The sequence below is a fragment of the Scylla paramamosain genome, chromosome 12, assembly GCF_035594125.1.
Source record: "Scylla paramamosain isolate STU-SP2022 chromosome 12, ASM3559412v1, whole genome shotgun sequence".
Lineage (NCBI taxonomy): Eukaryota > Metazoa > Arthropoda > Malacostraca > Decapoda > Portunidae > Scylla > Scylla paramamosain.
This window is the reverse complement of record NC_087162.1, coordinates 4,100,001-4,123,529: the sequence shown is the minus strand read 5'-3', so window position 1 is coordinate 4,123,529 and position 23,529 is coordinate 4,100,001. Positions and strand designations below refer to the sequence as shown.

Here is a 23,529-nt window from a genome sequence, read left to right as displayed (position 1 = left end):
GTTAGAAAAATTAAAGAATGGCGAAGTGTTGTGATTTTAAAGGCTAAAATATTGGTGGTGGGATGAGACATAGTAATTTACCTGTCCGTACGCGCGCGCACGCACGCACGCGCGCGCGCACACATAAAACTTCAACCAATGAAAATAAAAATGTAAAATCCTTCGTGCCTGATCAAACAAAACAAACAAGAACAAATAAAGATACCTATTCGCCAGCTTAGTTCCATATGAACAAAAGTGAAGTGTTTTGCATAATGTGGCACGAAGCGCACAACACAGGCGTCTAAACGCACGCACCATCATCACGGTTGCACGCCTGCAACACGCAACACTGTGTTTTGCATTCGTATTGTTTTATCAGATAATTGGTAATATCCTTTGGTGTGCTAATTCACCGTATGTATTCCAGTAATGAAAATGTATTCGAAATAATCGTGACAGAAAGAGAAAGAGAACATTATACACTAAACTACAAAGAATTGCCATTGCATTGGTTTTATATATATATATATATATATATATATATATATATATATATATATATATATATATATATATATATATATATATATATATATATATTAATACTTAGAAGAATATGTAATAATAAAGGATTGATATATATATATATATATATATATATATATATATATATATATATATATATATATATATATATATATATATATATTCTTTCTTCTCTTCAGCACTAATCTGGGAACAGAAGGACGAGAGGCGAGGAAGGAGCAGACGATGTGCTGGGATTAGGCGGAAGGAGACGGAGTGAACGTGAGTGGTGCTGCCAACAGACGTGCAGCTTGCAGCCAGCACCCGTGGAGATGTATTGATGGGGAGGCTTTGCTTTTGTGTTTGAGGGATTAAAGACGAAAAATAAAACACGACCGGATGATGGAGGAAGGTTTCTGTGTATGACGAACAAAAATTATATAAAAAAACATACATATATATAAAAAGACTGGATACAGCTGCATTAAAGAGGGGAGCGAGAAACAGAGAAAGCTGGGGAAAACGCAGGAAAGAGGAGGAAAGAAGTGGAAATGTAGTAGCTTCATACGCGGGTGCGAGGGAGTGAACCTAGAGTAGATAGGTGAAAAAGTGGATGAGTACGTGGATAAACAAACGTAGGAGTGAACACGTCTATGGGTGTGGAGGCATAACAGAGGCCGAATATCAAAATGAGTTAGATGAGTAGATGTTTAGATAAGCAACCGGCGTGCAAGAGAGCGTGTGCGTGATATCTCAGTAAGTTTATGAGTTAATAAATCAAGAGCGAATATAGATCTAGAGAGAAAATAATTGCATGAGTCTAAAGTGGATGGATCTAAAATGAGTGGACGAGTCTTGAGTAAGTAAATAGATGGACAGGTAGGTATTTTTATGGCCCGTGTTGATAAGAGTGTTTCTCCTGTTAATAACGTATAGATCTTGTTAATCTGTCATTAGAATGATAGAAACACCCTTAAAAACCCGTGTAAATTCAACTAGAACCTTTTGAAGATAGTGGAGGTGCGCCCAGAAGTGACTCACAATATGGGCCTATTACAACGTGTCCCTTGGAGATGACCAATGAAATAACGTACAAAATCTAGTTACACTCCATTAATACCTCCCGTTTCGCTCCAACAAAACTCCACGGTGCGTTACGGTGGTCGTGTTATGCTAGAATGGTCTGGCGGCATAATACACGGCTGTCATTTCATCCACTATAAATATCCGATTCCAACATAGAGTAATTTCATATTAATAACCTCTCACACTGGACTGGCACCACTGATTTACCCATTGACCGCTACTGAGCATGATTTTTTTTCCTCTCTATACTTGATAATGAAGTGGAAAAAAAATATATATATATCAAATAGGTAGCCTACTCGAAATAATAATAATAATAATAATGATATCAATAATGCAGTGCGAATATTCTCCGATGGCATGATCATTGGACACATCAGTTGGCTACGGAATAGCACCAAGATCTTCACTACAAAGACCGCATTCTGAAACACATAGGCACCTCATCCTCAGCAACAGACTGACGATTTAATTATTCTAGTGATAATTTAACAAGAACTTCGCATTAATAAAGGAAAGACCATCCCCATGACAGCCTGACCGATCATCTGTGGTCTTAGGCTGGTTGCTGGTATTCTCAAATGCACTGCTCTCTCACCAGGACTACTTACCAAGGCCACAGAGAAGATTACTCATGTTCTTATGATGTTTTTTCCTATTGAACATATATAAACCCTTGACAAAATATCATTAGAATCACGAAAAAAAAAAAAAAACATCCTCAGAACTTCAAATACCTTACACTTCAGCCTATTAAATATAAGAGATAGGACGACGAAGTGTTCAGAAGCATGGTCTTTATTAAATAAGAAGATAAAATAGTGTTATCTCGCTACATCCCACGCCCATTTCAAAAAATTGTCCGTGGTTCTCTATCTGCTCCCCGTCACACACCATCACTGACGCTTCATTACGTAATCTCTGCAGCAAAAATATAATACTGCTGTTGCATGTGCAAGTACTAAATTGAGGGGTTAATTACTCGTCAAGCTTCAGTGGTCAGGATACTAATGGGAGGCTTGGATGACCCACTCACTACATGTAATATGTGACGCAATGAGGCCCCAGCTCCACTACACATGGTGAGCTAGACAGGCACCCAGAGAGGCACAGAGAGACAGAGAGGGTGTGGAAATGTGGATAAACGGAGGTGATAGAGTAATGAGTGAAGGGGGTTATAATGGAGAAAAGATAGTTACACATTGGTGCCACATCTCTGCTCATCTGCTGCTGCAGTCCATCGAATAGAAATAATGACAAATGAATACTTAACATCCAGCATGCAATTCATCGTTACCTTCACATGTCTACAGATTGGTACACGGTTCAGCCTCTATACTTATAACCAGGCTCCGCTGCACCACACAAGAGAAGCCGGCAGAGCGCAGGTCACAATTACCAGAGACATCACGTGACTGTTTCCTGACCTTCGCTCATTCACTTATATCAACCAGTTAACATATTTTCTTAGTCACGCAATTGTTCTAGGTACACAGTCAACCATGAAATAACGTAGAACTGTCTAGATCTATCATGAACCAACCAATAATACGATGAAATGTGTACCCACGATAATGATCACTTCACCGTGCCTGTCACAGTTCACCGCCCTGTCCTGCCTTGCCTGAGGCTTACAGGCAGCCATCGGGGCTTCCACACGTCACTACACACTGTCACACTATAATCCGATACGCACACCCCCAAATTGCGTTAGGGAACAAACAAGTGAGAGTAAATTACGCGCACTTTGCCCGGAAGCTGACAACACCACGACTACAACTTCTGCCTCGCCCTCCCGCTGAAGTTTACACGAGACACCACCGAACAGCTCGAAAAGCTCCGATACCGAGGCCCATTTCACTTATCTTTACTTCTTACATTAATCTACCATGATTTATGGGAACTGTCTTCTGGATTAATTTTGGGCATTTCTAAATTCTAACGTAATAAAAAAATATATGCCAAGTATATCCACTGATGAAATTAATAAGTTCATTGATGCCTCAAAGTATGGTTCAAGTGCTTCAATTACTGTCTCATTTTAATCTGTACATTTTCAATGTCCACTTGCCTCAATATATATATATATATATATATATATATATATATATATATATATATATATATATATATATATATATATATATATATATATATATATATATATATATATATATATATATATGATCACCTGAAGATCCGCCACCCCACAGGGATCACCTGAAGATCCGCCACCCCAGATTGTCTCACCTGAAGATCCGCCACCCCAGACTCTCTCACTTGGTTAGGTTAGGTTAGGTTAGGTTAGCCTAACCTAACCTAACCTAACCTAACAACATGAACGCATTAAAAACTGAGTGGATATAAAAAAATGCAGAAAAAAGTTTACTTCATTAAAAGTATGAGATCACCTGAAGATCCGCCACCCCAGATTGTCTCACCTGAAGATCTGCCACCCCGAGTGCGGCTGGGGTGGCGGATCTTCAGGTGATCATATATATATATATATATATATATATATATATATATATATATATATATATATATATATATATATATATATATATATATATATATATATATATATATATATATATATATATATATATATATATATATATATATATATATATATATATATATATATATATATATATATATATATATATATATATATATATATATATATATATATATATATATATATATATATATATATATATATATATATATATATATATATATATATATATATATGACTAAGAAAAACAAATAACCAGAAAAAAACAGGGTGAATCCAATAAGCTGTTTCCCTTGCCTCTAGAGGTATGATACACAATGATTAACAATATCTTCCAAGGAAAAAAAAACACTTCTTTTAAATGTGTGCGTAAACAGAATGTTTTGTTCGTTTTCGCTTTCAGATGGTGAGTGAAAGAAGCAAATCCATATGGAATTTCATGAAAAATTGCTGTACCTTCCTAACAACCATAATCAAACTCCCTTTTGACTTTGACTTATCACCAGCAATGGTGATACGTATTGGAAATCTGTACCATAAAGATCAAGATTAATACCGTTCTAAGCATCGAACATTTCTATCACTATCATCATCAGCATCAACAAACCAATTCGTCATGAGCTGAAGGCAGGCTGTGAAGGATCGAGGTGCATGTAATCGTGACCTCGGTGAAGTTGCCGTGTTATAGAACATAATAACTCAGTGCCTGTGGAGTTATGGCCTTGAGGAGACTCTCTGTGGCCCACAGCTGCCTGCGAGCTGCGGGCACGGTGCGGTCAGCCAGCAGGACCACAGAGTAAGAACCACTACTTATGGATTCTGTAGGATCGTAGTAAGGCACACACTCTTAGTCGTTATAACGCCTCGATGAGTCAGTGTTTGAATTATCGGTAAATTTGCAGTTTCAACCAATACTTCCCCCTCAACCCCGACCTAAACTACTGGACACCCCCATAAGGTAAACTAACATAACATTTTGTAACTTACTTAGCGGGGGTGGAGCATCGTCCCCTCCTCCCTGGATCTCCCCCACAAGATAAACTAATCTAACCTAGCATTTTGTAACCTAATGGTGGGGCTTCACATCCCCCTACCTCTGAGCACCCAAAGCTTGAACCTGTTATATCTTGTTTTATCCAGGTTGCTGATCCTAAGAATTTTGCTTACATCCCCCTTGTTATAACCCTTATACCACTCAAAGACTTCTATCTTAACACGTCTTTCTAAAGAATGTAAATTTAACAGCTTCATTCTCGCCTCGTAAGAAATACTCCTCATCCCCTGTATCCTTTTAGTCATTCTCCTTTGTACTGATTCTAATAGACCTATATCTCTCCTGTAATGTGAGGACCAGAACTGCACAGCGTAGTCTAGATGAGGTCTGACCAGCACCAGTTATAACTTTAATATTACTTCCGGCCTTTTACTTTTAACACTCCTAAAAATGAATCCTAGTACCCTATTTGCCCTGTTTCTGGCCTCTATGCACTGTTTTTCTAGACGGAGTTCAGAGCTAACTATAACTCCTAAATCTTTCTCGTACCCTGTACCTTCTTTGTGGGTTTCCTCTACCTACGCTAAGTACTTTGCATTTATTGATATTAAATTGCATTTGCCATCTGTCCGTCCATTCATTCATCCTATCTAAATCTGCCTGTAAGGTGATGGCATCTGATTCTGACCTAATTAATCTACCTATTTTTGTGTCATCCGCAAATTTATTAACATCACTACTAATTCCATTATCCAAGTCATTGATATATATTAGAAATAACAATGGCCCTAATACTGATCCCTGTGGCACCCCACTAATTACATGACCCCACTTGGATTTCAAGCCATTTATTACAATTCTTTGTTGCCCATCGCTAAGCCATGACCCTACCCACCTTAACACCTTCCCATCTATCCCGTGTGCCCTAACCTTTCTCAGGAGCCTTTGATGGGGTACCTTGTCAAATGCTTTACTAAAGTCCAGATATAAGATATCGACTGCCTCGTACTCTTTACTGTAAAAACTTAACAAGTTTGTCAGGCAAGACTTACCCTTCGTGAAGCCATGCTGTGACTGATTTATCAAGTTATGTTTGTCTAAATGTTCCCTAATGTTCCTCATTATTATTGACTCCAATATTTTACCTACAACTGAAGCTAAGTTATGTGCTAGTGAAGTCCCCTCCTCTAACCCCCCTTCTTCCTCTCCTTTACCCCTCTTTACTCCATTTCCTTCTGACACTGCCTGCAGACCATCATGGCAGGAGGTAACATGGGTACGCGGAGGAAACAATAAATTTGATAAAAATTGATATCTCAAGAATGAACAATTTGTGGTGATATGTGACCAAGGTACTTCACTGAGATTTTTTTTTTTTTTCTCTTCTCCTTGAGATGGGTACCCTTATATATTACCATTGGATGGGCTAACCTGTAAATACCTGCCACAGTGCTGCTTACCATTGAGGGTCCATGTAAGGCTTGTCTCCCACTTGTTATTTCACTGTAACACGGATCACTTCAGAAACTTGTGATGTCCAGCTCAGAATCTTGCAGTGAGCCACCTACTTTGTTGTTCTAAAAGCTGATATAACATGAAAATCAAAATCCTTGCTTGTGGAATGTAGCATTTGTGTTACAATTGCTGTATATATTTTACATTGGTGCAGTCATTGTATTCATATGTAATGTGTTCTGGACAATTACCCCAAGATAGTACTGACATTGCATAATAGCTAAAAATATTCAGTCCCATTTAGTATTTTTGAAACTTTCATTTTATTTCAATTTGGGAGATATGCAATTTTTTTTTTTTTTTTTACTATATAAGTACAAAACTAATGATTTCAAAATTATAACAGAATTATTTCTATAAATTTGAAATGCCTTTTGATTTCCAGGAGTGAGGGGACTTTTGAGAATGAAAAGCCCTTATGTCCTGGGAATGCCTTTACACTCTTCCTTGAGACACAGGCAAGAGATGGGAAGAGCTTGAAGGTAATGTGTACCATGTAACCTTTTAATACATTGTCATTTATTTAGTAGTTTTCTTTTTTACTGGTGTGTTTTGTGGTAACTTTGTCTACCCATTGTGCACTGCTACCTAGCCATGAAAATTGTGATTCTTGTTTTCTAGTTCTACACCAGGGATTAGTTAACAAAGACTTGCATGAATATCAGAATTATCATTATGTTTCATTTTCCCTTATTAGGTAGGACAACTTATGAGTCTCTCCCACTTTTTGCATTTATTGATAATCTTTTTTCTAAAATTCATCCTCATGGCTTCTTTTACACACCATCTTCAGGTCTTCTGCAGCCTTCTCTCTCTCTCTCTCTCTCTCTCTCTCTCTCTCTCTCTCTCTCTCTCTCTCTCTCTCTCTCTCTCTCTCTCTCTCTCTCTCTCTCTCTCTCTCTCTCTCTCTCTCTCTCTCTCTCTCTCTCTCTCTCTCTATATATATATATATATATATATATATATATATATATATATAAAATAGATTCAGAATTGTAAAAGATGTTCAATGTATCATCTGATAAATCTCCATTTCCAAAGTGTTTTTTGCCATCAGAAGGAGTCTTGCAAATCATCATGGAACTGTTGGATTGGATAGAAACAAAGTCAGCAGCTGGTTGGTTATCATAAATACCATCCCCTCTCTCCTCACTGAATCAGACATGGATTACAGTGGTACAATAACACAAATACGTTAGTACAGAAAGTTTAAAATCTGAGGAACATATTAATATAGAGCCATATGTAAATAAATTCAGCAAATGATGGATTTATGTTTTCTCTTGTGCATTGTAGTGATTGTACTATTCCTTGTCTATGTATCAAAGAACACTTATAAATAAGTACTGCCACTATGTATTGTACTTCAGGGTTTGTCAGTTTGCTGTAAATTGGAACATGTACTTATCAGTGTGAAGCCAGCCAGCCACCATGACATGGTTAGATGAATACATGAGTAACAAGAAAGTTTATGAGGAATGCTTTGTTTACAGTTATCACATTTTAAGGAGTTGAAATTTTATGGTAAAACTTTATCCCCCCTCAAAAAAACACTATGAACCCTATTCCCTTGTATAACTCGAGAAAACTGCATGACAAAGAATTTATAATAACAAAAGTAAATTACTTCAGATTCTGTGGTTCAGTTTGGTGATGATCTCATGGTGAGGAGATATCTTTTAATGAAATTTTGCTGTAGGCTCTTCTGACAACATTGGAAAAGTCACTCCAATGCCAGCAGCACCAAGAGTGGGATGTATATCCTGTTTTGTAGTCCAGAAATCTTTGGGGCCCAAACAAATTATTGGGCACATTTGTAGTAAAGAGTCTGGTTGTTGATTAAAGTAGACAAGATGTAGGTCACAAATTCCTCTTTTTACAGATATCAGTAATGAACTAATGTTTTTAACTCCCATTCCAGAATTATATATATGAAGCAGCATGCAAATGGAATAAACTGCCACAGGAAGACAAGAGAATTTTTCAACTTAAAGCAAAAGAGCTGGAAAAGAAATATAAAGATGAAGTTTCTAAATGGGAAATGAGGTGAGCAAATTTCTTTTCACTTAAGTTATTCTGTCTATTTCTTATTGAATTACTGACATTTTGCTAGTATGTGTAATCTGTGTGCATCTACTATGACTAACCAATGGAAATGTATGCATTTTTAAGCCCTAGAAAATAAGGCAATTTTTATATTTTTATTTTATCTTGCTTTTCCTCACAATTTAATTTCTTAAGAAAAGAAAAAAAGTTACATTTTGTCTTATTGTTAAATGCTCGTTTGTTTTTCAGTAACATGCATTTGCTTGGTAATATTGCACAATTAATATGTAGTTTATGTTTTCAACTGATAAACTGATATGTACTTATGATGAGAAATAAAATCAACACTTCTATAATTTGCTGAAGCAGAGTAGAGAAAAGGTGCAAGGTGCTGAGTTATGATGTGATAGTGCAAAAGAGAAACAGACCTTTATTCATGACCTACAATTCCCTATTAAATTATTAGTTTTAGTTAATTAGACTGCTAACACACACTTGGCTTCCTTTCTCACACACTGACCATAATTGGTGGCCTTTCAATCTGGCCCATTTACAAGACCACAGCTTCACTATATCCTGTATCTTTTCTCTGCAAAATGAACAGGGCCACAGCATTTGTCTCAGATTAGAGATCTCTTAGTGTTAACCAAGCACACCAGGTGACTGACATGTTTAATAGGTGGAAGGAGGGGATGGAGCAGAGGGGACTGAAAATAAACATGAAGAAGACAAAACTAATGGTGACTGGAAATGAAGCTAGAGAAAGAATTCAGTCAGGAAAATGGCCATGTGGATGTTGTAGAAGAGGAGTGGGAGCAAACTCAGTGTTGTGTACTAGGTGTAATAAATGGTGTCACCAATGATGCTCAGGTCTGAGGAATCTCAGAGGGGCACAGAACTTTGTATATCCAAGATGTGTGTGGGAGGAGGGTGGTGGTGGCAGTGGTGATGATGAGGATGTTGAGTTGGAGGTGAATGGAGGTGTGTTTGAGGAAGTACAACAGTTCTGCTACTTGGGAGATATGTTGGACTGTGAAGTGGGTCTAGAGAGAGCAGTAAGGGCAAGAATAGCAGCTGCATGGGGAAGATGGCAAGAAATTGCCAGTTTATTGGTGAACCACAGCATAAAATTGAGGATCTGGGGAAGGGTATACGTAGCTTGTGTCAGATTTGCTCTTCTGTATGGAGCAGAAACATGGGCACTGACAAACAGACTGACAGATATTCTACATAGCTGTGACCGAAGGATGCTGAGATACATGGCAGGAGTGAGGTGGCAAGATGGGAGGTCTAGCAATGAGGTGGCAGAGATGTGTGGAGTTGAAGACCTTTCTGTTGAGCTGAGGAAGAGAAGATGGAGATGGTTCGGATATGAGAAGGGCAGAGGGAGGGGTGTCGAGCGAGGTGGAGGAAGTGAGGGTTGGAGGCCGACGGCCAAAGAAAAAGTGGAGGAAGTGTGTGACAGAGGATATGAATTTGCTGGGAATAGAACATATGGCACAAGATCGCCAGTTGTGGAAAGCAGTTATCGCCCATCCAACCCCACCCTAATGGGAAAATGTGGAGGTTAAACAAAAATGATGATGATGATGATCACGTAAGTATTACATCAGTAGTGTTTTAAACTAATAAAACCTCCACACTCAGGATGCAGCAGAGTGGTCACAGGGATGTGGTACAAAGACACCATCAGCTGACAGATGGCAAAAACTTGGCCATTGAAAGAAGTTGGGCAGCTGAAATGGATCAAGATCAAGACTCCATGGTGACAACTGAAGAAAATGTGTCTCATGTAATGGAAGAAGAGAAATCAGATATTAAGCTGATAAAGGATGGAACAGAGGCATTGATAAAGGATAGAGTAGAGGAGGAAAAAAATACATTGATAAAAGAGACAGAAAAGGAAGAAAAGTTACACAAATCAATAGAGACTCAAAAGGAGGAAAAGTTACACAAATCAATAAAAGAGCCAGAAAAGGAAGAAAAGTTACACAAATCAATAAAAGAGACACAAAAAGAAGAAAACTTACACATAGAGGAAGCTGTGATAAGAAATTTGTCAGTACAGTCTTCAGAGTCAAGTACAAAACCCTTTAGGAGTAAACAAAAACAAATTATTATAACAAAGAAAATAAAGTCATTTTCATGGTGAAATTTAAAAACAACTAAATATTTAATATTATTATTGTTAATGATTTTAAAGGCAACATTGTTACTATTGTTGCCTCTCTCTCTCTCTCTCTCTCTCTCTCTCTCTTTCTCATGGTTTGTCAAAAATTGTACATATTTTAGAAATATGATACATATGTACTCTATTGTGCTTCATTAATTTCCTGAATAGATGGTCATGATAGGTCATATGTATGCTTCATCACTCAAGCTCCAGGTTTTTTTTTTTCCTGGTGTACACACCTTCCACCCTTATTTAGTTTCCTTTATTATCTAGATTATAATATGTATTTTTTGCTTTGACATTTTTTTTTAAATACCACAACCACAGTAGTATAATTTATCTTACCCACTGAAGCACTTCATTTGCAAACAATTTTTACAAGTTTAATAGTGATAAAACAAAGATTTCTAACTTCAAATTTTTGTTAGTGCTGCAAAAATGACAATGAAGATAATCAATTGATAATTACTTCTAGTAATTTTAGTGCTATTACTCTTTTCCTGTAAACATGAATATGGGAAAAGTTTTAATTTCATTTTTTTTTTCAGTAGTCCTCTAAGATGGCACATAACTCATTTCATAAACACTGCAACAGATCTACAGTAATACAATGATTTGTTTTCAATTATCTACTTGTGATGAGTCAAGGGAAATATCCAAGTATAGTTATTTAGTGATGACTGTAACAAATCATTGGGTTACTTAAAATTACCATATATAAACTTGAAAAATTAGATAGCCAATAACTTGTTTGAAACACACTTCAGCATGAATACAATAATACATATGCAGTTGCACTGACAGCTTTTGGGACTCTAAAGGAGTAAATGAAATACTTGAAATTCTTGAAGAGAATTTCAGGCCTGAATCTGTTGTGAAAAACTTAACTATTCCAATTAGTGTCCAAAACTCACTGAAAAGAGAATACCAAAAATTCAAGAATCTTTTCAGATGAATGTTCAAGAACATACCACCATTATCTGAAGACCAAAACTGAGCACACATGCAATTTTCTCCATGAATTTTTAAACTTAAGAGGATCAGATTCATTGACCAATCAATAAAGTTCAATAAAACTAAACATTTTTTCAGTTACTATTTAGTATCCATGTCTTAGAGTATGGATAGAAATACTACTAACCTGCAGACTTGCAGATTTTTCAATCTTCTGCACAAACTGACAATACTACATACTCATTTTGAAAAAATCTAGTGTCAAGCATCAGATGGCTAAGCACCAGTGCACTGGAATTAATCAGCGAGGGTTTATGAAACCTTCTAACATCATGATCCCTTCATCAAGCATACAGCTAAACATGTTTATCTCTGCACCAGACTGGTTACCACACCATGAGGTAAATGTGCCAGTCTTTTCTTAGTTAGGATATGGAAGTCATACAGATTTATCATAACTCAAAGCAGTCCAAGGGAACACAACGCAGCACCACAACAGTTTGATACTTTCTGAAGGTTGCTGCTGTCCAGTAGAGTCAACACATGAAACTCCACCATGCAGGTCAAGGCTGGGCTCAAAGCTAGCTGATGGCTAAGCTCGCAGAGGTATTGACACAATAATCCAGTTAAAACTAATTGATTTCTTGATTAATAAATATGTACAAGGTTTCATTCAGTACAAAACATTATTTTTACTTAATTCACAAAACTAGAACTCTGCTATTCTTTCATACATTCATGACCCAATACTTACCTGGTTTTCACAGCCAGACCTGTGAGTGATAACATAAATATGAGTTCTCAGTTTGTTCTTGCATTATCCCTGAAATTGATAAAATACGTATGACACAGATCATTCATATTTGCAGGAAATCCAAATGCACGCGCACACACACTCCACGTAGTGTAGTAGTTAGCATGCTTGGCTCACAACCAAGAAGGCCCGGGTTTGAATCCCAGGCACAGCGAGGCAAATGGGCAAGCCTCTTAATGTGTAGCCCCTGTTCATCTAGCAGCAAGTAGATACAGGATGTAACCCAAGGGGTTGTGACCTTGCTGTCCTAGTGTGTGGTGTGTGAGTGGTTTCAGTCCTACCCAAAGATCGGTCACTATGAGCTCTGAGCTCTTTCCATAGGGGAACAGCTGGCTGGGTGACCAGCAGACAACCATAGGTGAATCATATATACACACACACACACACACACACACACACACACACACACACACACACTAAATCTGCACTCAACATACACACATAGAAGTATAGGTTTCCTATCTTTCTGTTCCTATGAGGAAGCAAGGTCACAGTTCCTTGGTTTACACACTGTACCTGTTCATGGCTAGGTGAACCGAGGCTACTGTGTAGAAGACAAACCCCACTTTGTCTCTATCTATCCTAAGGGTTCAAATTAGGGACTTCTTGGTTATGAGCCAAGCATGATAGTCACTAAACCAACAGACTGTTATATCAAATGGTATAAAGGAAAACATTACAATTTTATGTCAGTGTCATTTAAAGCAGAAGTGCACTATAAAAAAGTGTTTCTTTATGGATTTTTTATATTCAAAGATGTACACTCATGTTATCACAAAGTAGAAAAAAATGCCTGTTATGGCAACATTATATACATGTAAGATACCTATGTCTTGCCACCAAAGTTTTGCATTAGGAGAGAATTGTGACTCAAAAATAGAATGAAGTCTTAACAAGTAATACAAATGTTCCTCAAAGCAAGCTGCTTCTGTACTGCCACGTCCTTCATCCAGGTCATCCACAGTGACTGATCTGAAAAGCACTAATGGCTTCTCCTCATTACTGTGTAGGCAAAACTTTGGCTCAGTGCTCATAACATGATCCTCTTCTATATAGCAAGAATAATTGGCACAACTATTTTCTAAATACTCTGAACTCCAGTATTTACCTTCATTATTAAGAAAGGAGTTATCTGGAAGGTGAGCCAAGGTGGAGACAGACTCTGAAAACTGTCTTGACACATCAGGATCCAGCGAGTCATCACGATGAACATCCGCAATGACAGGCCACTGTCCATTGACTACACTGGCTTCCAATATACTTGCACCTTCATTTTCTTTGTCCAATAAATTATATTCACCTTTTACACCAATACTGCTTTCTTTCAGTGTACTTTTTGAAATTCTTACATGTGAAATGACCAAATATTTTTTATGATACACTGATGCAAGCTCTTTAACTTCCAATTCAGTTAATAGTGAACAAAATCTTTTATAATCATACACTGATCTTATCCAGCAAAACAAATTAAGGTACCTAATTTCTCTGAACTGAGAAATATCTCTGTAAAGACTACTCGGTGAAATTTCATCAGGTGATAGTGTGGGAACTACATGAAGTGAAGAATGATCTGTTACTTCACTTTTGTTCCTTACTTTCCTTCTACTTGGCAATAAATATCTATCAACACCAGATCCATCTTCACCTACTTGAGTTGTAGTTACACCAGTCTGTCTTTTATCATTCTTTTTTTGTTTTTTGGGCCTTCTCTTCTGACCTACATTGGGTGTCAGGTGAAGAGATGATGGTAATGATGACAGATCTTTATTTTTCTTTCCTTTTCCTTGAACTTTAGTAGAGTTTGCCCTGCCTAACTCTAATGACACACCATGCCTCTCCCTCTCCACCGACGGCCAAGATGGGTCAGCCTCCCTCTCACCACCACCTGAGGCGAGTCCCTAATTTTGCTTTTTACGTCCTCGGATCCCATCCCGAAGCTCTCCTCCAAGTTGGTTTGTCCGCACAAGGTCTAACCTCCCTTTCTGCACCATTCTGGGAAAAGACATAAAATAATAGTGAATAACTAAAATAAAAGTAAAAAAAATAGATAAAAAAAAAAAATATCAAAAGTAAACATGCTGAACAGAGATTTGAAATGCAACAGACCGTTAAACCTTGTAGTTACACATTGTAAAAATACACAAAGGATTTTCTTTATTTTCTTTCTACTGTGCTTGACCACAATCTCCAATCAATCACATTATCATAATCACAATCATCACAGAATCTGATATAGTTTTAGCACAGTCAGCTTGCCAGTAATGCACAATACGCTAAAGTGAATCATGTTTAATACTAAGGGTCATACAGTATCATACAGAAGTCAACTAACCTTCACTCACTTCTGTTTGTTATACTTTCCCTGAATGCTAAGTCATATGATCTGCTTTGTCTTTTAATGAAACCTGCCGACTGATGGATTCTTAGCATATCAAAGGACTAAGACCGACGGAAGACTAAATGCTGAAAACCACCACAAGCTGCAGAGAAGCCCATAATGCAGGGTAGAGTAACACTTATGCAGGGGTAGGGAGTGGGGCATCACTGCCACCCACCGTGACGTCAGTTTAGAGACTGATCTTGTGTGCTTGGCAACTTTGTAATTCTCTGACAACCTGCAGGAATAAGGTCACCCCTACTTACACTATTAGAAAAGTGCTTATCATTTGTATTTACTGATGAAGGCCACACCTCTGCACCCAAATAACATGGAGTATGAACACCAGCTGTGAAATGTATGAGGCAATATCAACGGTGAGCATTCATCAGCTGTGCCTGGCGTGGTTCTTAATGATTGTTACTGTAATGCATCAGTTTTTATTAATTAACATTTTATTAGTTCTTATGTATCTGTTACCTTCAGTTATATATATATATATATATATATATATATATATATATATATATATATATATATATATATATATATATATATATATATATATATATATATATATATAATGTAGTGTTGTAGATAGTATGGAAATATTTTTCTTAAATTTTGGGGAGGGCCTAACTCATCCAGGTCAGAACAATAGTCATTTTCTGCCACAGCTTTCATTATTAACTTTAACGCACATCACATCGCATGTAGGCCATTAGCAGAACCTCCCGAATGTGTTAGTGATTACCTGACTAAAGTGTTCTCTTTTCCTTTTTAATATAACAAGTTGATTCCTAAACAAGCTGAATGTCATTTGATAAAAATGAAGAATAAGGGAATCCAATTCAGTACAGCAGCAATTAAATACAAAACTACAAAAAATTCAGCAAACTATCCAACAGATCTGTGATAAACAATAAACCACAAGACATTATAATATACACAAAATATAAATCTACAGAGACACTTATGACTATGTTGGCTAAAATCAGGAAATGTGCATGTGACTCACTTTGCCTCCCACTGAAGCAGCTCCTCATGGTATTCCTCCAGCATCTTCTTGGCCTTTTCTCGGTACACTTGCTGTTTTCTTTCTGGCAATGAGTGCCAGCTTTGGGCTGCTTCTTTTACAAACTCCTATGTGAAAACAGTATTTAATGTAATAATGAACACAAGAGCATGTAACATATATATATATATATATATATATATATATATATATATATATATATATATATATATATATATATATATATATATATATATATATATATATATATATATATATATATTACAAATTTATCCTTACTGAATACAAATTCCTCTGTATTAAGCTTTTCAGTTTCTGGTTCAAGAAATTTATCCATCACAATTATTCCTTAACACTCCTCTGTTATATTCATCACATGATTTTTCCTTTGACCTTCCATAGTCACAGTTATGTTCTCCAAAATAAATATATTCTTACTCTTACTTTCGGAGAAATTACTTTATGACATTCCACTTCACGCTGTTAAGTCCTACACTTCCTTTGGTCTCTCCAAAATACTTCAAGTACACTAATAAAATTTCTAAATGTTTCTTCTACTTTATTGACAACCCATAAATACTTCCTGAGTGGCCCTTTTAAATAATCATGTCATTTTTTCTGGTGTTTCATTCTATGAACACATTTCTGAAGTACTATATATTAGTGTACACAATGAAATTTTTAATCACTTTCATATTATGAAGTGATAAGTTGACTATTGTTTCATGATCCTGCCAACTATTCCCATGATCCTCCCTGCCAAAGCTCTTTCCTGATCTTGATGATGCACATTGCCAGATAAATGTGCCACATTACTCAATTTCTTCCACATCTCCAGTGGAAGATTGCTTGCACTAAACATTCCTTGAATTGCCAGAAATGTTGCCTTCCTGAACATGGTTTTCATGGTATGGACATGATATGTACCTACTTTTTTCTTTTCTCACATCTTTTGCAAGTAATCTATATCTATGTACCAGGCTGAGATTCCCCTAAAGGAAAGTAATCCAGACAAGATGTCATGTCTCATCTTGTCTCAATATGGTAATGAAAACATAGCTCAGCTCCTTGCCAGTTGCCTTTTATGCATATGGAATATGATGGCAGTATTCTTCCAACCCAGCAGGTGTGTGCAACTACAGAAGGAATAAAGAACACATAGGAATAAACAGAGCAGATTTTGCATGCAATGTGAAATAATGGACTTAAGTTCAAATATGTCACATTATCTAGTGAGTCACCTGATACAATATGTTAACTGCAGCGAATTTTAGAGGAAATCTATGACATACCTTTCCAGTTGAATCTCCCCGTTGAAGTGTGGATATGTAGAGAAAGAAAGCATTGCCCGGGTACTTAGGTTTGCCCAGATCCTCACTCTCTCTTTTCTTATCTCGTCTCGATGTTCGCTTTGCCTTGTCCTCAGAACGTTTTCTCTTCAGTGCCTTTATGCTCTCCAGCTGAGATGGGCTCAGCTTCTGAACATATGCTTTATATCTAAAAGTATATAAATATATAATTCAATTACTATGTTAAAAAGAATTATTACAAAGACATTACCTGAGTTTACTCTCAACTTAAATATCTACACTAAAACTTGAACTTCAAATACTGAAAGATGAATTGAGAAATAAATAAATTTACTTTCTTATAAAGTTTCAGTGGACATCTTAAGTAACAAGGCTAAATTTTCAACCTCATAAAAATCCACTGAAACATACCAACACCTTATATTCCAAGGATATTCCACAAAATTCAAATTATATGAACAGAAAAAAAATTCTAGCAAACTTTTACTGAAGCCTCCTCTTATGGGGTACCCTCATCACACCAGAGCACGTCCTTACTATGTCCTGCAAAAATCGCCAGGACGTGTTGAGGACGGGCATGAACGCGGCGAGGACCAGCTTGGACGCAATGAGGACCATGAAGACGGCATGGACGTGGAAGGGTTTTGATACTGCTCAAAATTTATATAGCGAGAGCATAGAAAATTGAGGACATGTAATGGACCGTCTGCTGACCTAGGCAGACCGGGTTGACGTATTAGGGATGCAGCGAGGACTTGGTTGACACATTACCAACACAGCGAGGACTTGGTTGACTGGGTGGTGGGAATAGGGAGGAGCTACACCTGCTCATGAGTTACCACTCTCATTTTGGTTCCTGAGCATCATGAGTCCACAAATCCTGCACCAGATGGTCCTGCTCCATGGACAACTGGCTGTGCTGGATGCTAATGTTGCTGCTGTTTTGCTGGCTAAGAGAAGACGGATAAAAAGAAGGAGAAAAGACAGAGCATGCTGAGTCAGAGAATGGTTAAATCTAGAAAGCAGGCTCCAGTTTGGTCATTACCAAAGAGTGATGGAAAGTCTGAAGTTAACTGAGGATGACTGTACAGCAGCTGGAGAACCACTGAGGAGAGAAGAGAGGGGAGACCTGAAGTGACAGGAAGCAGCGCATCCTACTAGCATTACATGAGTGTACTGCGCACCAGTTGGGCGCGTGGCGGGAGCCTAATCACACGCGTGTTATGCACATAGTTAAACCTGATTGTACCCAGTAATATCATAGTAAGGTCAAGGGAGGTACGCAGTAAAGGCTTGGTAGATATGTAGCAGTGGAGAGATTTTGCATTTCCACCACGTCTCCATTACGTCCTCAAAATTTTTCTGAACGTGTTGAGAACCTGCTGCATGTAGTAAGGGCTGCCTCTGGTGTGGTGGGGCCTTTAAGAGTTTATTTCCTTGAATTACTTTCACCACCAGGGCTGGCTTTAGGCATAAGCAACACCAGCAATAGCTTAGAATTCCAGAAAAGGTGTATGCTATTGTTAGTGATGACTTCACACATTTACCAAAATATTTTTGACTACATAGGTAGTTTGTAAATAGTTATCTATTTATTCATTCATATTTTATTTATTTATTTATTTTTTAAAATCAACTGCTCAATTAACAAAACCTTATTACCTGCTAAACCTTTAGGAGCCTTACTGCCTCTAGTACCAATGCAGCTGAGGCTACATTGCTGGGAGACAAACCAGCCCTGTTCATCATTCTTTATCACTTATTTCTCTCTACGCCTGTGACAGTAACTTTTTGCTGCATGGAGCAGAAATTAGTATTTGGAGAATATGCTTCTCAGCATGCTTCTTTCTACAAAACTTATTATCAGTGTTCATATTTATATAAAAAAGATTCCTAGATGACAGAGCATTTTTTTCTACTTACACTGCATTATAAACTTCTCTTTCTCTATTATATTCAGAAGTCCATTTACTTTTCTCCAAAGAATTGAGAGATTTCCAGTGATCCAGGGTTTTGGCAAATACCTCTGAAAATATAAAAGCACAACTGTTCATTTTGAATATTTTGCTGTAATGTACCTAACATAACAGATAAATAACTGAAATTATCTTGCTATGAAAAATAAATTAATTAATGAAAATAAAAGCTATACAGGAACAAGCCTTCTGATTCTGAATATTAGGTACCTGCTTTCATATACATTTTATCACTAGCAATACCTGACCACTGTGCTGTATGGTGCCAAAACAAGAAATATGTTAATAGTGGAAGGGAAACTAAATGTAATGGAAACACAGTCTTTGAGGAATGTGTGGAGTAACATGGAGGGCCAGAATAGGAAGTGAGGTGGTAAGAAGCACTGGTGTTTTAACATGGAGCGCCAGAATAGAAAGTGAGGTGGTAAGAAGCATTGGTGTTTTGAGAGTTGGCTGGGTGGGTCGATTAGTGTGTGTCAAGATGGTTTGTGCATGTAGAGAAAACTGAGGGCAGTAAACTAGTAAAAAGAAAAATGAGGTCACACCTGAAAGGGATGAACTGTGTGAAGAGGGCACTGAATGAGAAAAGTAACTGTGCAGCAAGAATGATTTTGTGTGATAGAGATGAATGGAGAGTGGCAGTGGTGAATGCATGAAAATTAAGCTGTCTCATCTGCTCCTGGGAAGGGGTGGGGGCACAACTGCTGAGCCCATTGGTGTAAGAATACAGTTAGGGTGTGAGGGACTCTGTAAGAAGTACCCTGCATCTGCTGTGGGCTAAGGATTGGAGTAGTTGTAGGGTGGGGAAAAGTCTCATTATGAAGGAGCAGAGGTAAACCTCTGTATGCTGCCGGGCCTTGCTATGGAAGTATGTGGCCAGCTGTGCTATGCCTATGCTCCTGGGATGTAGTGGAGTGATCCATAAGGCTATCCCTTTCCACCAGGAGGCTTAGCGTGTGAATGATGGATGGATGAGTCAAAGGGGGCTTTGTCTAGGCCACCCCATGTGGGACTGCCAGCCTGGTATATGGATAGGCTGATCAATACCTGAAGACATTATCTACCAAGAGTAAGAATACACAAGTTTCTACTACAATGAAAAAAAGTTTTGTAATATAAGAAAAATGCAATTAGCCTTTAATTATTTTTAAATATGAAGTAATCTACAATTCAAGATTGGAAAAATTAAATTTATTTTATTAAATTTTATTAAAATCAGAAGATTTAAATATAATTTGGTTTAACTCATAATTGCTAAATGATAATTTCAGGACAATGAAAAAGAAAAGAAAAAAGATATTTCCTACTTCTTAAATGACTACCATACTTGTCTTTAGACAAGTTTCTTGAACATTAGCATGGATATCCACTAAGAACCTTCTAGGGAGCAGAGATAATGTTGTAGAAATGTATACATCTCATCTTTGTAGCACTATGTGGTACACTTTCCTTGTGGTATGGTACAGATAACTAGATACAGTATGTGACAGTGAAAGAGGAAAGAACTAAAGGATTAAAATAAACAAAGAAATAAAGAAGGACACAAATAAGTAACTTCTGGCATAACCAGTTCCTAGAGGGAATTCTTAGGGAACAGGAATAAGACAAAAAACACAGGTGGATGCAGTGCCCAGTCATCTGCTCCTAAGAACTTGCATAATGCATCACACCAAAAGATACTATCAATTACATGTTAATATTTCATTCAGTATAAAAATTTAACAAGTAATACCTTGATTTGTCAAGTTGGGATACTTTTTATTAAATTCTTCAATTCGGTCCTTAATGAAGCGAACGTGAGGTGCAAGGGGACGCTTGGGGGGCTCTGGCAGGCCAAGCTGTTGTGCCACACTCTGTTTGTATGCCACCGACAGCACTCTGTGAAGATAAAACTTTTGAATTATTACTTTATACAGCATTGGTCTACAGCAAACTGGTTACTTTCAGGACCTTGTCTGTTATTGTGTATACTGAAATGCATGTATACTTTGTTAGTCATGTTTATGGATTCCAGGATTATAACAAGCATTAAATCTGCTACCTGACAAAACTTATTCAGTAGAGGTAAGAAAAAGTGTACTTTGATAGCTCTGTTCTTGCCTAAGGAAATAATTAAGTAGCTATCATTTTCATACAGGTGAACCAGAAAATTCAATTCTGTGAGTAGCAGAGCTAAGTAATAAAAGAGGCTTGGCACAAGAGTAACTCTGAACATTTTCCTACCTAGCCACTGCACTAGAGGTGATCAGGATGCCCCTGTCTACCTAACATTGCCACTGCATCACCCTTATTCTAAAATTTCTCCTCTTTGGTAGTGCTTGAGCAAGCCATAAGTACCAGTGAGATAGTGTAGATGACTTCTGGGAGTGTTGAGGGAGATGCTGTACAAGGAAGAGGCAAAGGATGGGTTCACTAGCAGCCTATGTTAAGACTGTCACAGACTGACAAGTCTAATTTTTTCCAACTTGAGGTGTAAGGTACCTCAAGGATTTAACTATTTTTGTGCATAAAATTTGGTGTGGCTTGAGCTAATGTGATAACTTTCTAAAAACCTTTTTTTGTTCTATTTAGACGGGAAACGTCCCTTTAACGGGATACCAAGCACCGGTGCCGGGCCATGCATATCCTGCAATTATCACAGCTCTTAAAACACTACAGAAAATATATATATTTGTAAAATTAATAACCTAAATACAGATAACACAGCGCAGCCTTGCCCTCGCTCAGGGCAGAGCTACTGAGACATGCCCAACCCACACAACACTAAAGCCTTAATACTGAAGCGTTCCCAAAATATACGTCCGTCCCAGCTCTGACACCACGCCTCCTGCAATGCCAGACACCCCACACCCTAGCCATCACACGCCCTACCAAAATAACACCCAGACGGTGAATAAAAACGAATGACAAACACAAACAATTCAAATCTTGCAACACCAAACTCCCAATACAACACATGGACTTATCTATCATTTAATTGACATTTCACTATTGACATTCACTTCCAGGGCCCTCCAGGACTGTAGATGAGCGTTGCACATACCCAGGGGCCTCTGCGTGTCTAAATAAAGCCCTGCCGAGGAAGGACTGGTGGACCACGCAGAGCCGAGCCAACGCCATGTTTAGTGTTTACAGCATCAGGAATCATCGTCAGCAGCAGCAGGCCGACGGTTATGGAGGGGCTTTGTAACGGCTTCCTTTCCTACATTGGCTCTTTTTTATTGATGTTGATTATTTTCTTGTTCTTTCTGTTCTTGTGCTAGTTCTTCTTCTTCTTCTTCTTCTTCTTCTTCTTCTTCTTTCTTATTCTTGTTCATGATCTTCGTCATCATCATCATCATCATTATCATCACCATCGTCATCATCATCACCATCATCATCATCATTATCATCATCATCATCTTCCTCTCCTTCTTCTTCTTCTTCTTCCTCTTCTTCTTCTTCTTCTTCTTCTTCTTCTTTTCTTCTTCTTCTTCTTCTTCTACAATTTTCTTATTACTATTTTTTTTTCGTAATTCTCTCTCTCTCTCTCTCTCTCTCTCTCTCTCTCTCTCTCTCTCTCTCTCTCTCTCTCTCTCTCTCTCTCTCTCTCTCTCTCTCTCTCTCTCTCTCTCTCTCTCCCGATCTATCTATCTTTTCACACACACACACACACACACACACACACACACACACACACACACACACATATATATATATATATATATATATATATATATATATATATATATATATATATATATATATATATATATATATATATATATATATATATATATATATATATTATCCATCTGTTCCGCGTCCTCGGTCCAAAGATTTACACACTCAACTGAGACGTTAAATAATGTGCGCACGGTCAGTTTGTTTCACCTTGTTCATGTCAGTGGGTTAAAACAGGATTGAGGGAATATTGTGCAATTATTTCAAATGACGCAGACAGCAAGGAAATAAAAAGACGACACTGAGTGATAAAATAAGTGAATGTAAATAAACTTTATGCTGGACTGAAGTGATTTTCTTTGTTATTTTTATTTATTCATTTATTTATTTATTTTATGGAAGAGGGTTACTGGTCAAGAGCAAAAAACTTTATAATAAAAAGAAAAAGGCTCACTTAAATGCCAGTTCTCAAGGCGACGTCAGATAGAATGAACAAATAAGAGAGGATAAGAGTCTTGAAACTTCTTTCTTGAAAAAGTCCAAGTCACAGGAAGGAG

The 23,529-nt window shown here is 37.4% G+C and overlaps 2 protein-coding genes and 1 long non-coding RNA gene across 9 annotated transcripts in view; 1 reads left to right on the top strand and 2 right to left on the bottom strand.

Annotated features, from left to right (window-relative positions):
* The window catches only part of LOC135105550 (uncharacterized), a 51,669-nt gene extending 48,255 nt beyond the window's left edge, over positions 1–3,414 (bottom strand). Inside the window, exon 1 of one of the 5 annotated variants that reach the window (XR_010270900.1) lies at positions 3,334–3,414. This is a non-coding gene — a long non-coding RNA (uncharacterized LOC135105550). The other 4 variants (XR_010270899.1, XR_010270901.1, XR_010270903.1 and 1 more) reach the window with 4 other exon arrangements.
* A 1,273-nt stretch (positions 3,415–4,687) lies between these two features.
* Positions 4,688–10,982, top strand: LOC135105548 (uncharacterized). Its single transcript, XM_064013757.1, has 4 exons — positions 4,688–4,910; positions 7,009–7,105; positions 8,545–8,669; positions 10,317–10,982. Exons 1-4 carry the CDS (start codon positions 4,831–4,833, stop codon positions 10,819–10,821), a joined length of 807 nt encoding a protein of 268 aa, XP_063869827.1. The 5' UTR covers positions 4,688–4,830; the 3' UTR covers positions 10,822–10,982.
* A 1,143-nt stretch (positions 10,983–12,125) lies between these two features.
* On the bottom strand, positions 12,126–22,480 carry LOC135105549 (transcription factor A, mitochondrial-like). 3 transcript variants are annotated; one of them, XR_010270898.1, is made up of 7 exons: positions 22,353–22,480; positions 21,042–21,187; positions 19,257–19,359; positions 17,316–17,520; positions 16,006–16,130; positions 13,719–14,602; positions 12,126–12,619 (listed from the first exon to the last, which is right to left on the bottom strand). XR_010270898.1 is itself a non-coding variant. In XM_064013758.1 (6 exons), exons 1-6 carry the CDS (start codon positions 22,427–22,429, stop codon positions 14,509–14,511), a joined length of 750 nt encoding a protein of 249 aa, XP_063869828.1. In that variant the 5' UTR covers positions 22,430–22,480; the 3' UTR covers positions 13,292–14,508. The 3 variants fall into 3 exon arrangements, 1 of the variants encoding a protein (XP_063869828.1); XR_010270897.1 differs by having other exon boundaries at positions 12,126–12,569; XM_064013758.1 differs by lacking the exon at positions 12,126–12,619 and having other exon boundaries at positions 13,292–14,602.
* Positions 22,481–23,529: the final 1,049 nt, after the last annotated feature.